Below are 12,259 nucleotides of genomic sequence, written 5' to 3' on the forward strand. Positions count from 1 at the left end.
CCCCCCGGACGGCTATTTAAAGACCCAAAAGCCAGACATGTCTGGGGAAACCCGGACATATGGTAACCCTACATAATAATATTATACGAGACCATTCTGATAATGGAACACATATTAAGTATAAAATAATGTACATGTATCTGAAGTTGCAGAAAAAAGTATATCGTATTATGGGAGGAAGTAGTATGTGATCCCATGGTCAAACTGTGTCATAATACCAATGCACAAAAGTTTCACGTGTAGTCTTAACTGTGGAATTTTGAGTACTTAACCATGGCAATGTTATCTTCCTCTTAACACTACTTTTGTGTGATGCATGCACATGTAAATTACGGCATTTCCTGGAAGACTCTACTCCTAAATTCCTTCCAGCCATATGATCATGTAGGCATGTTAATGTGTGACAAATGGAAATACTTTTTCATACAGTACAGTTCCCCTTGATTTGACTGATACAGGTAAGAACACCACCCTCTGTGGAAAGACATCAGGGGAGCTCCATGAAAATGTTTCAACACGTGGTAATCAGGGCAGGTACATACTGTTGATTAGACTCCGCAATTGCAGTGCTGAGATGGAGGATCTCAACTCGACCATTTCACCAAATGCACTATTATCCAAAAGTCTATTATAAAAGTTAATTTCCTTAAAATATTATGAGCAAAGATGGTCTGTAATGATTTTGGCATATAACTGAACTCGCTGAACAATACTTTCCTTCATAAACTCCGACGAGGGCCATATATTAAAATATTTTATGTGAGGAATACCCAATTGTAGTCTGTTTGTTTTAAGGGGAAGTAAAATGTAATTTACCATCATCTAGTGAGCTTCTGTCTGTATAAGTTAAAATGAACCCTAAGCAATTCAACCTAAAATGAATTGTTTTTAATTTCAACATCAATGAATGGATGTTTCTCAGTCTGTTTGTTCAAGTCAAAAGCTGGCCAAGCCTGGAGGCACTACATTTGTAAGACACTGCCAGAATCTCTGAGCTCTGTAAATACACTGGTATGGGGGCGGGATCACCTTCCGTCACTCCCAGGCGAGGGTATTTTCCAGTGGATTTTTACAATTGTTGTGAACCATTTGCAAAGTAGTTTTCTTTCTTCATTTCCACTGTTAGAGACTGATCTTCATCTGGGCTTCTTCTTTTCTCTCTATGATAATGCTTCATTAGGTGTGCAGGTGCTGCCGTAGTTTCACACCTTTAGAAGCAGTGTATGCTGCCAGAACCCTGGGAATCACTAAACATGTCTGGTAACTATCCCAGGAAGATAATTAAGATTTATTTTTCACTTTGAGGAGGCTAAATGTGCCTTTGATGTGGTTGTAGCGGAAACCTGCCTGTTGAGGCAGCATGATGCCCTGCCATGCGCAAAGCTGCAGAAAGCAGGAGAGAGCGCTGGTACGTATGCAGAAGCGATGATAGGATTTGTTCCACAGCGTGATCTCAGAAGAGCACAAGCCGTCTGTCAGAGCCATCGGAGAGCAGGGAAGGGTAGAAACGTTGTCAGAACCAGCACGTACAGTACCCGTGTTGCCGTAGGCCCTTGGGATTAGGAACTGACGGAATTGTGCCCTGTACAGATGCATAGTAAGAAACAGTCTCTGCTTTGAAGTGCTTACAATCTAAATAGCAAATACGGGCAAAGGAAACAGTGAAGAGACTTGCCCAAGGTCACCCAGCAGGCCAGTGGCAGAGTTGGGAATAGAACCTCGGTCTCTTGATCCTCATCCAGTGCTCTTGCCACTGGAACACACTGTAATCAATGTGCTGATGCTAGTCAATGTGCATGAGTAGGTGTGAAGGTGCTGTTCAGTCCTAATTCACTGGAGCTCTTGAGGCAAAATTGGTTGATGTTTAACTGAAGTCAGGGAAAAGTATGGCACTGTCATACTGACAGCTCTGATTATCAGAGGCTCACAAAAATGCATTGATACCGATACTCTTTTTTTAATCTCATGAATTGCTTTAGAAATAAAAAAGTAACGCTCCACATTGAAATGCTGCTTGTAAAAAAAAAAAAAAAAAAACCTTAACGATTTTCAAGATAAACTTGTTTAGCAGCTGTAATAGAACTGGAGAAAAGCCTGTGATGAATAAAGAAATGTGAACATGCTGGCAGAAAATGGGTATGCCATCTAAACAGGCCGGCTGCACTGTTTATCCATTGGTTTGTTATTAAAATTCATTGCATTGAATCTGGTCCCTGGTTACTGTCCTAGTAAAGCAGCCATGCCGTTAATCAAAATGCTAGTTAAAGGAATACTGCTGTGTAATATTTTTTATCTTGGATTTGTAACATCTGATTGAAGGGCAGCACTGTATGTCGCCTCAGTTAAACGTTACAGGAATAGACAATTTATTTGATTGTGTTAATTTTTACAGATGCAGATTTACTTCTACAATCCTGATGACTTTGACAGTTTTGGAGCAGCAATTTTAGAAAACCGGATAATAGGAGCCATGGCTGTGTTTTTTCAAGTAAGTTATACAGTGGCTAAAGTACTAAAACCAAAGAGTTCGCCACCTCTTTTTTATTCATTTTATTCATTGAATTGTTTCTTGTTTAATGGATGGATCTGTTTTCTCGGTCACACCTGTCTAAATGAAAGATATTTCATATTGTCTAATGTGTGATTTAAAATGTAAATAAGTATGTTTAGAAACATAATGAAAATTTTTGCATGAATTATTCTGATTTTATAGCTACTTGACTCGTGCACAGACTGGAGAGCACATTTATCATGGAACTTATTTTGCTGCTGAAGCATGGTGCTCAGGTTCTCAGAATGTTAACAGACTTATATAAAAGTGCTTCTGTTTGTAGAAAATTTTAAACTCAGACATAATTTGCCAGCAGCTTAATCAATAACTTCAGTCAATTTTTCTGTAGTAGTCTCTGATTCTGAATTGCCGTGGTAACAAGTTCTTGGGCAGACCACGTTTCCAACTGTGTGAATTTATGCATTTCTTTTTTGCAAATGTATTTTCAAGAGTATGAATGTTCAGTTCGTTCATTCGTTGGTTTGGCACACTTGAGCCCTGCAGTCCTTTATGGAGACTGCTGCATATGATGGCTGGCAGGTCAAGTCAAATTGGGGTGGTGTTCAGCAGTGTCGGCCTTTTTTGTCACGTTACAGCAGAAAAGAGGTTTTACTTTTCTAACTGGAGAATAAATTGAGGCGAGTGTGTTGAGGCAACTTTACATCACTGGGCGGTCACAGAGTAGTATCGAATGAACAATGTGAAACAACTAAAGATAAGCACATAAGAATGGCCAAACTGGGTCAGACCAATGGTCTCTCCAGCCCAGTATCCTGTCTTCCAACAGTGGCCAGTGCCAGGTGCAATTGTAACACCGACAGACCCCGGTTGTCGGCAGGTGGGATCGAACCTGGGACCTCTGGAATTTAGTGTATGAGCCTCTACTGTATGAACTAAAAGCGAACTGGCTTTTAGCTAAGGATGTAGAGCAGACTCATTAGTTTTTCTCTCTCTAAGTGGTCTCGGTGCCACTAGAGGGGACAGACCACCACCCCCAGAAGGTATGTGGGTTACACAGTGTTCCTTTTTCAGAAGAACAACAAAGCTCCTGGTACATCCTGTTTCTCTAATGAGTTTCAGAGGCATCGCACACCTTTGGGAAAGTAGAGGGTTTGTCCTGAAGAGTAGGTTGAGCTTTTTATTACTTTTGTGAAGCTGAATTAAAACATATGACGTGTGATTGCAAGAAGAGGCGATTCTGTTCCATTGAAAGGAATATGGACACATGGGTAAACGTGTGTCGTCTTCTTTATGTTAGATGGGCAGACCTGACTTCGCTGTCCAAAGTGAATATAGCTTATCTTCTCCTTTTCTTTGATTTTGACCAGATTCCATGTGAAAGAGGAGAGGGCAGATTCTCAGCTGGTCATACTCCATTGGGTTAACGTCACTGAAACTATGCATGGGGAAAGAGGAGTGACAGGGTTGGAGCGGGGGATGGGGCCTTGAGAGGAGGGGTAGAGTGGGGGTGGGACCTGGGGCTGAGCAGAGGAAGGCTTGGGGGTCCACGGCAAAATGTTAAATCAAAATGGGGGGTTCTCGGCTACTAAAGTTTGAGAACTGCTGCTCTAGAGTAGCCCTGATTAGGAAGAGCTGTGTCTAACTGGTGGATGAGGATGGGCTGAGCAGAGCCCCGAAGGCTCCTTTGCCCATTACCCAAGAAGTGGAAAAGGCCCAGGAAGTGGTCAGGGGGAAGAGAGAGAGAGAGAAACTTTTTTCAGATGTCTCTAAAAATTCACTGTGATTATTTTTTGTATTCCTCCACCTGCAAAACCAGGTGCCTTAGTTACTGTGTGTTCCACTTTACAGGGCTCAGAGGGAGCCATAAAACCCGCTAAAAATAATGTAAGAAAGTGCTTTAGTATTGTAAAACATCCTGATTTTAAGGGATCTTGAGCCTGGTTGAGTGCTGTGGCTCCTTGGGGGAAGCAGGGAATCCACATTTTTCAAATTCCTAGCCCTGCAAGGCTTTAATGATGTGACATCTGTATGATGATGCAGCTGGGTTTCTGTGGTGCAGGAGCCACGAAATCTGATGAACACTCTCCCAGATCTCTGATCATTTCCAAAGAAGGGGACTAAGCTAAATCTGGGGCACACTGACCTGATGACAGGCCTGCCTCGTAGCTGCAAAGAAATTTTTTTTCTCCTAATTTTTCTGCCTCCAAGTTTGAATGCTAAATCAGTTATGTGTTAATGATTCACTTTTTGGATCGGTTTGAAGACTATCTTCAGGGTAGCTGTACGAAAGGATGACAAGTCACCTGTGCAAATGTCTAGCTATCTGGGCCCTGATCCTGCAAAGATTTAAAGTTGTGCTGAATTCGGCACAGCTGGAGTAGCCCCATTGACTTCAAGGTTAAGCAGGACAGCTGCAATCTTGGCCAACACCCGGGGTTGAACTGGGGAGTCTCTAGAGCTGAAAGCATGTGTCTTGAGTTAAAGAGCCATAGTACATGGTTGTCAGCTGGACCAGACTTGTGTGCTCTATGGATCAGGGATGCATGACACATGCTGACCAGTGGGTCACATAGGCACATGCGTAAGTCTTTGCAGGATTGGAGGGTTAGGGGATAGGGAAATGATTAAATATGGAACTTCTGTATTTCAGTGGTTCTGAATAGAAAGAAAAAGCTTCAGATGACCTTTGCAATCTGACTTAAGACAAAATAAACAGCTGTAAAATTAAAATTGATATCCCCAAGGAGAGTAAATAGTTATTAACCTTTGCAAACCATGATGCATATCTAAATATGAAACACCCCTGACTCTCTGAAGGCTTCTTTGCTCCAGTGGGCTTCCATTGTGGTTGTAATCTAGCTGCATATTGCATGCTGGGGCATATCGCAGAGTCGGAGCTAGTGAATCCATACTTAGAAAAAAAAAAAAAAGAAGAGAAGGTTTCCCTCTCTACTACTACTAGGTGCTGAATACTTCTCTTAACACAGGGGTTCTCAAACTGGGGGTCGGGACCCCTCGGGGGTCACGAGGTTATTACATGGGGGGGGTCGCGAGCTGTCAACCTCCACACCAAACCCCACTTTCCCTGCAGCATTTATAATGGTGTTAAATATATAAAAAAGTGTTTGTAATTTATAATGGGGGTCGCATTCAGAGACTTGCTATGTGAAAGGGGTCAGCAGTAAAAAAGTTTGAGAGCCACTGTCTTAACGTCACTCTTTGGGGTATTATGCAAATAACCTTACTGATCCTGATGTTTTAAATCAGTGGTCCTCAAAGCCGGTCCGCCGCTTGTTCAGGGAAAGCCCCTGGCAGGCCGGGCCGGTTAGTTTACCTGCCACTTCCGCAGGTTCAGCCAATCGCGGCTCCCACTGGCTGCGGTTCACCGCTCCAGGCCAATGGAGGCTGTGGGAAGGGCGGCCAGCACGTCCCTCGGCCCGCGCTGCTTCCCGCCGCCCCCATTGGCCTGGAGTGGCGAACCGCGGCTAGTGGGAGCCGTGATCGGCTGAACCTGCGGACGCAGCAGGTTAACAAACCGGCCCGGCCCGCCAAGGGCTTTCCCTGAACAAACGGCGAACCGGCTTTGAGAACCACAGTTGTAAATAACTATTTGCAAGTAGTCACCTTGAAGAATGGTTTTCTAACTTCCGCCCAGAAAATTCCGGGATGTCACTGTCTGCTTTTTGGGTAATACTACTTGCCTGTCCAATATTAGACTCATTGTTTCCAATCCTTTAGACGCTTGGTTTTTGTCGAGTAAATAGAGCCTTCTCTCTCTTCACCACCTAGGAATATGTTTCTAAGTGTCGGATTAATTATGGGACAAAGCTTGTTTTTTAAATACAAAAAGAAAATTAAATAGTGCCTATTTTTCTACATAAATATTGTATCGTGTAATGGATTTGCTAGGGTTTGCCATTAAATGAAGGCTTGAATTATTCCTAAGGTTTTAATGCAGTGTTAGACTGGATTTGTGTGTGTACCACACTGAATTTATGGTCTGGCAGGTGTTTTGTGCTTGACTGATATTCACAAATGTTCCTTCTAAATTCAGGTTCCCCAGTAAGTGAATATTATACTGAGCTATATAATTATTGGTGAAACATTAAATAATTAAGAACCCTTCTTTTCTTCCTTTTTAATAATTTAACTTAGATCATATAAGAATTTTCCTTATTGAATTCATTAGGTTTCAAGGGCACTTTCCAAGTATAGTACATTGGATCCGAACTTGACTAAATTGAAGCAATTAGAACTTGGTTGTAATGAGTGCTGATGAAGTCTGTATTTTTCTCATTGCTTTCAGAGACTTTATCTCAAGCCTTATGATTATTATTATTATTATTATTTTAAATGTTGTCAGGGTAGTTGACCTCATGAGTGAATAAAATTACAAGGTTAAGTTGAATGAGAAATTCTTGCAGGTGCAAGCAGCATGCATTCAGAGGTGTTAATCTGAGTTTGTTTTTGAGTGTGGTTATACTCCTGAAAAATGATTCTCTGAAAATAATACCATGGGGAGTTCCATGTTGATTGTTTCTCAAGGACTCCATATCAGATGTTCTCAGTTTGCAAGTAAAGCAATGTTTTTTCTGACTGCCAGACTGCGATCTCAAACTGGGATCTGAAAGCCAATATTGTGCATTTGATTTGAAATCCCCCCCCCCATGCAGAGGGCCAGCATGAGGCCTGTGTGCAATTTAAGTCTGACTTAAGCCCTGATCAGCCTTGATCAAATTTCACCCTGGCAGCTTGTTGGAGATGCACAAGGCAGGAAAGAATCCAGCTTACTCTCCCACAGATGAGTTGGCTCTGTGCTCCTAACAGAAGTCAAAACTCACTTTTGTCATTAAAAATTAGCAGATTAATCTCCTTGGATGCATAGGGAGCAGACACAGACATACATATATTCTCTCATAGTGCAAAGCACCAAAAATGTCATCACAGTGCACAGTAAACAAAACACATGGGCAGAATTGGCCAGCAATCTCCCTCCACGATTCGCTGTCTTCACAGAGCCTTGAGACGTGCCCCATACTGCATCCCAGCCAGTCAGTCTCATTGTCACATTCATGGCAGGTGCCCCCTGCCCCTGGCACCAGTCCCTGCAAAACTTGCTTTGGCAATCTTCCTCTGCTCCCATGTCTGACAAACTCAAGTTTGCTTTGTCTGATTGTCTTGATAATATCAGGTATCTCTCCACTTTTGTGGTACATTTGGGCAGTTACCTCCTCGTTAGTCATATAGGAGGTAGAGCTAATGCGCATCAATTGCCTGTAGCATTTCAAATTGAAGGCAGAAAGCCTCTGAATCAGGGTGGATAAAAATCAATGATTTAAAAAAAAAATTTTTTTTAATTGGATTTTTTTTTATTTAAATCAGACTTTTTTGATAAAATGCTTTTTGAGGAAAAAACCTATCTAAAGATAGTTTGAATTAAGATACATTATAGCTCAAAGATATCTCATCATGGAATAGGGATTATAAATTCTAATTCTATAGTATGAGACAATATATTCATGTAATGTTTAAGAAAAGTTTTGAAAATGAGTTCATGGATTAGGGACCCAATTTTATGGGATTCCAGGGGCTTCTGTATAGATTATTTAGGTCACCTTTCTATCTACCCAATGGAACTCAGTGCTCAGTCTAGAAGATACCATCAGAGCTACTTAGTTTTGCAGTTCTCAAACTGTGGATTTGGGTCTCCAGAGATAACATGCTTGTTAACAGCAAAAAAATGTTTTAAAATAAATAAATAAATATATAGAGGTGAGAAATAACAGACCTCAACCCTGTTGTCCCTCTGCAAATTTGTGTACACAGAGTCAATCCCTTACCTCTCTCTAAAAGTGCAAAGTTTCAAAAAGTTCAATGAATAGAAGATTGTTGGGGGCGGAATAGACCTGGACAAGGAGAAGAAGTCTGGAGATAAATGTGAGAAGGGAGGAACAGGCAGTAAAAACAAAAGTGAAACTGTTTGAGCAGCATATTCCGGAAGTCTTGAGGTCTTTCTGAGCGTAGCCTTCATTGATTTGAGATCTACCATACCATTCTCTCACTAGACGGGAAAACCTATAATGGCAACAGGCCATAAAAGAGACCCAGTTTGGGTCTCCTCTATCTCATCTATCTCTGAGTTGTGAAGAATATGTATTAAGGTTATAATGACCAACAAGAATGCACTTTTATGTAGAAATCCATGATTAAATCGAGTCTTCCTGACTAGTGATTTAAATCATGATTTAAGTCATTTAAATCAATTTGATTTAAATCAATTTGATTTAAATCAAATCCACCCTGCTCTGAATGTCCTGATTTCTTAGCATCCATGTCTCACATATGTATAGCAAGATGCTGAAGACATCGGAGCAGATACAGTGAGGGAAAAGGTGCCATTGTACACAATTGCTGTCCTGACCATAACCTCACTTTAAGCAGCATTCAAGAAAAATACTGTATCTATAAGGGAAAATATGGTAAGTACTTGCATACAAACAACAGTAGATTTGGCTCAGCTCATCAAGGACCGTGTCCATGCTGTGAATGTCTTGGATCATGCACCTGTTTTTGTCTTTCCTTTTCACTGAGTGCATCCCTTCTCACTGATGCAGGTGCAGTCCTCGTGAGGCAGTATAGCAACAGTGTGAGAGATGGTTTCAAAGTCCCTGCGATGAGGCTGCAGGATTAAGTTCAGTATCGTTTTTGTGTGCATGGCTCGAGCATGACAGGGACACGGCTCTCCGTGGCTGAGTAACACAGGGCAAGACAGGTTGCTCGGAGTGTTTTGGGGTCAGTGCCCCATTTTGTGATGGCCAGTTTTTGGCATACACAATTCCTGGCGGGCGTTCACTTTCTTTTTCAGCTTCTTGATGTGCTCTTTGAATGTCCGTGTTTGGCCTAACCTGAAGGTTTATAAGTGCTCAGGTATTGTACCATCCCATGATATCTGGAGCTAAACCTACCCACACACTTTCGGTTAGCAGTGCCAGTTTAGCCAGGAATAAAAGATGATCGCTCTCTCACAGGATACTCAGGTGTGAGGAGAACTCAGATCAGACCATCCTAGGCTGGACCTTATTGTCTCTTCCCTGACCCCCAGTGGGGCTATGAATCCCAGCAGTTGGCCCACCAAGAAGGGAGGTAGATGGCTTCAGAAACTGGTCACCTGTACATTCTGATTATTTTAAAGAGCTCTTCAGTAGCTCTCCCAGCAGAATGAGGTGGGTGGCGAACTGCTTCTCTCATCTGCCAGGGCTGTGGTATGTACACCTGGTCAAAATTTTCACTTGAAATGTTTTTTCAGTTGAAAGGGCTTTTTCATCAAAATGAAAACTTCTGCAGGAAATGTCTATATTCCAAGTATCTCTTTGGGGTTTCATTGAAAAATCAAAAACAATCAACTGAAGGTTTTTAGCTGAAAACTGAGAAAAGTTTTGGGCTTGAGTTGGAAAAAAAAATTCTTTTGGGGGGGGGCTTTCACCTTTTGGGTGAAAACTCAAAATCTTATGAAGAAAAATTTAGATGAAAAGGAAAAGTTTTTCACTTTGTTTGAAAGTTTCTCACAGGGCCGAAAACCACTTCCTGACCAGCTGTAACAGTAGGCCCCGCCGTCCTTAGCTGTTGGCATGGCGACTCCTCGATGGAAGTTGAGAGCTCACTCACAGTTCTCCTGTCTGAGTACAGATGTGTTCTCAACCCAGTCATTTGCACTGGCTCCACTTGTCTCTTTAACAGTGCAGAAAGAGGGGCTGCTGGCGGGGCTGCTACCATCTGCACTCTAGGGGTGTGGACAATAGGGGCCTGTCCTGACCGCAGCAGGACTATTCTGTGCTTCTGTTTTAAATCATCTCTGAAAGGTGGCCTGTGAGTACTTGTTATTAATGAGCTTATTGTAGGGTTATGTGCTGAATTAATCAGATAGCAACACTAATGGTGTTTATTGCAATGCAATGGTGATTATAAGCCTAGAACTGGTTGGGGAGGAAGGGGAAGGTATGTTTTAAAACCATTATGTACTGGATGTCCCTTTTACCTTGCTATTTGAGTCATTCAGCATATAACCCTGTAACGATTTCAAAGTGAATTCACTGCTAGTAAAAGATGCTAGATTCCATTTATCTATAGAACAGGCAGGGCACGTGTAGTGGCTGTGAATTCACCGCTACCTCGATATACCGCGACCGGATATAACATGGTAAAGCAGTGCTCCGGGGGATGGGGGGGGGGCTGCGCACTCCGGTGGATCAAAGCAAGTTCAATATAACGCGGTTTCACCTATAACGCGGTAAGATTTTTTGGCTCCCGAGGACAGCATTATATCGAAGTAGAGGTGTACTTCCTTCCATGGCTCTGCCAATGCTCCTCACATGTGACAAGCTGAGAGGTGTCTCAAGGTTCCATTGATGTGGTTAAAATCACTGGTCTCTCTGCTGGGACTGCCAATCTGGATGGCACGCAGTGTTGCTGTGGCTATGTTGGTCCCAGGATATTAGAAAGACAAGGTGGGTGAGGCAGTATCTTTTATTGGACCAGCTTCTGTTGGAGAGAGAGACAAGCTTTCAGATTTAAAATTTTATTAAAGCTAATGTTAAAAAATTATATAATACATAGGTTGAGAAAAGTGTGTCTACATTTGGGTATAGTGCTTAGATTATCCAGAAATACAAAGTTTGTTTTTAAGAGTCATATGATACATACAGTACCTAATCAGCAATAGCCCAAATGTAGGTGACTAGATTTAAGAATGTAGTTTAGATGTTCACATCCAAGTATTTGGGTACATCACTCATGAAAAGTTGTACAGAGATTTGGTTGTGGAAAGCAAAATATAGCAATGAGTGAAGATTGTCCATCAGTAATTGAGCATTTAGGGTAGATTGTCCATTTAGACAATCCAATCCATGAGGAAAGTATTTCAGTTACTTTCCTTACTGTGCTTCTCATCGGCACTCCAACTCATCCCTCCTGGTATTGCCGATGTCCAGTGATGTGTTCTACGTAGATGTCCCTCGACCACCTGATGTAGGGTTACCATTCCCCCGGATTCCCCCGGACATGTCCGGCTTTTCTCAGTTAAAAATAGCGTCCGGGGGGAATTTGTAAATGTCCGGACTTCCCCCCCATGCAGAGTGCACGCGGCTGACAGGGCAGCCGGCCGGATGGTGCCACTTGCATGGGGCTCCGGCAGCCAGAGAGAGCCCCTCCTCCGCTTCCCCCTCCTCTCCCCTGCAGCTGAGATCACTCCCTCCCTCCCTCCCTCCCTGCATTCGCAGATCGCCGGACGTTCGGGCCTCCGGCAGTCTGGAGCTCCTCCCCATGCCCAGTGTGCCGCTCTGCAGCACTCTGCGAAGGCGGGAACCGGGCTATGCGCTCCGTGGGGGAGCGCGGCAGCGTGTCGGGCTGCGCGTGGAGTCCGACACGCTGTTCTGAGCAGCACGGTAAGGGGGCCAGGGGGTCGGAGAAGGGGCAGGGAGGTTCTGGAGGGGGCAGTCAAGAGACAGCAGGGGGAGGGTTGGATGTGTCGGGAGTTCGGGGGGGCTGTCTGGGGGGTGGGGGGTGTAGGGTTTGGGGCGGCCGGGGTACAGGTAGGGGGTAAGGCAGTTAGGGTGAGGGGGTCTCTCTGTGTAGCTGAAGAGCCGAGCTGCCCGAGCGCTACCGGCTTGACAGTTTTCCGGGCAGCCCCCAGACCTCCAGACCCTGCGCCCCCAGCCGGGCGCTTCCCCTCCCGGGCTCCGGCTGCGCTGG

General features: G+C 43.4%; 1 protein-coding gene across 5 annotated transcripts in view; it reads left to right on the top strand.

The window, feature by feature from the left end:
* The window catches only part of PTPRG (protein tyrosine phosphatase receptor type G), a 592,097-nt gene that overhangs the window by 380,396 nt on the left and 199,442 nt on the right, over positions 1-12,259 (top strand). For all 5 annotated transcript variants that reach the window (XM_026650229.2, XM_026650227.2, XM_026650225.2 and 2 more), the window contains exon 5: positions 2,393-2,488. In XM_026650229.2, the coding sequence (XP_026506014.1) occupies positions 2,393-2,488 (96 nt within the window). The remainder of the gene's footprint in view (positions 1-2,392; positions 2,489-12,259) is intronic.

The sequence above is a fragment of the Terrapene carolina genome, unplaced genomic scaffold (assembly GCF_002925995.2).
Source record: "Terrapene carolina triunguis isolate 2854851 unplaced genomic scaffold, T_m_triunguis-2.0 Scaffold89, whole genome shotgun sequence".
Lineage (NCBI taxonomy): Eukaryota > Metazoa > Chordata > Testudines > Emydidae > Terrapene > Terrapene triunguis.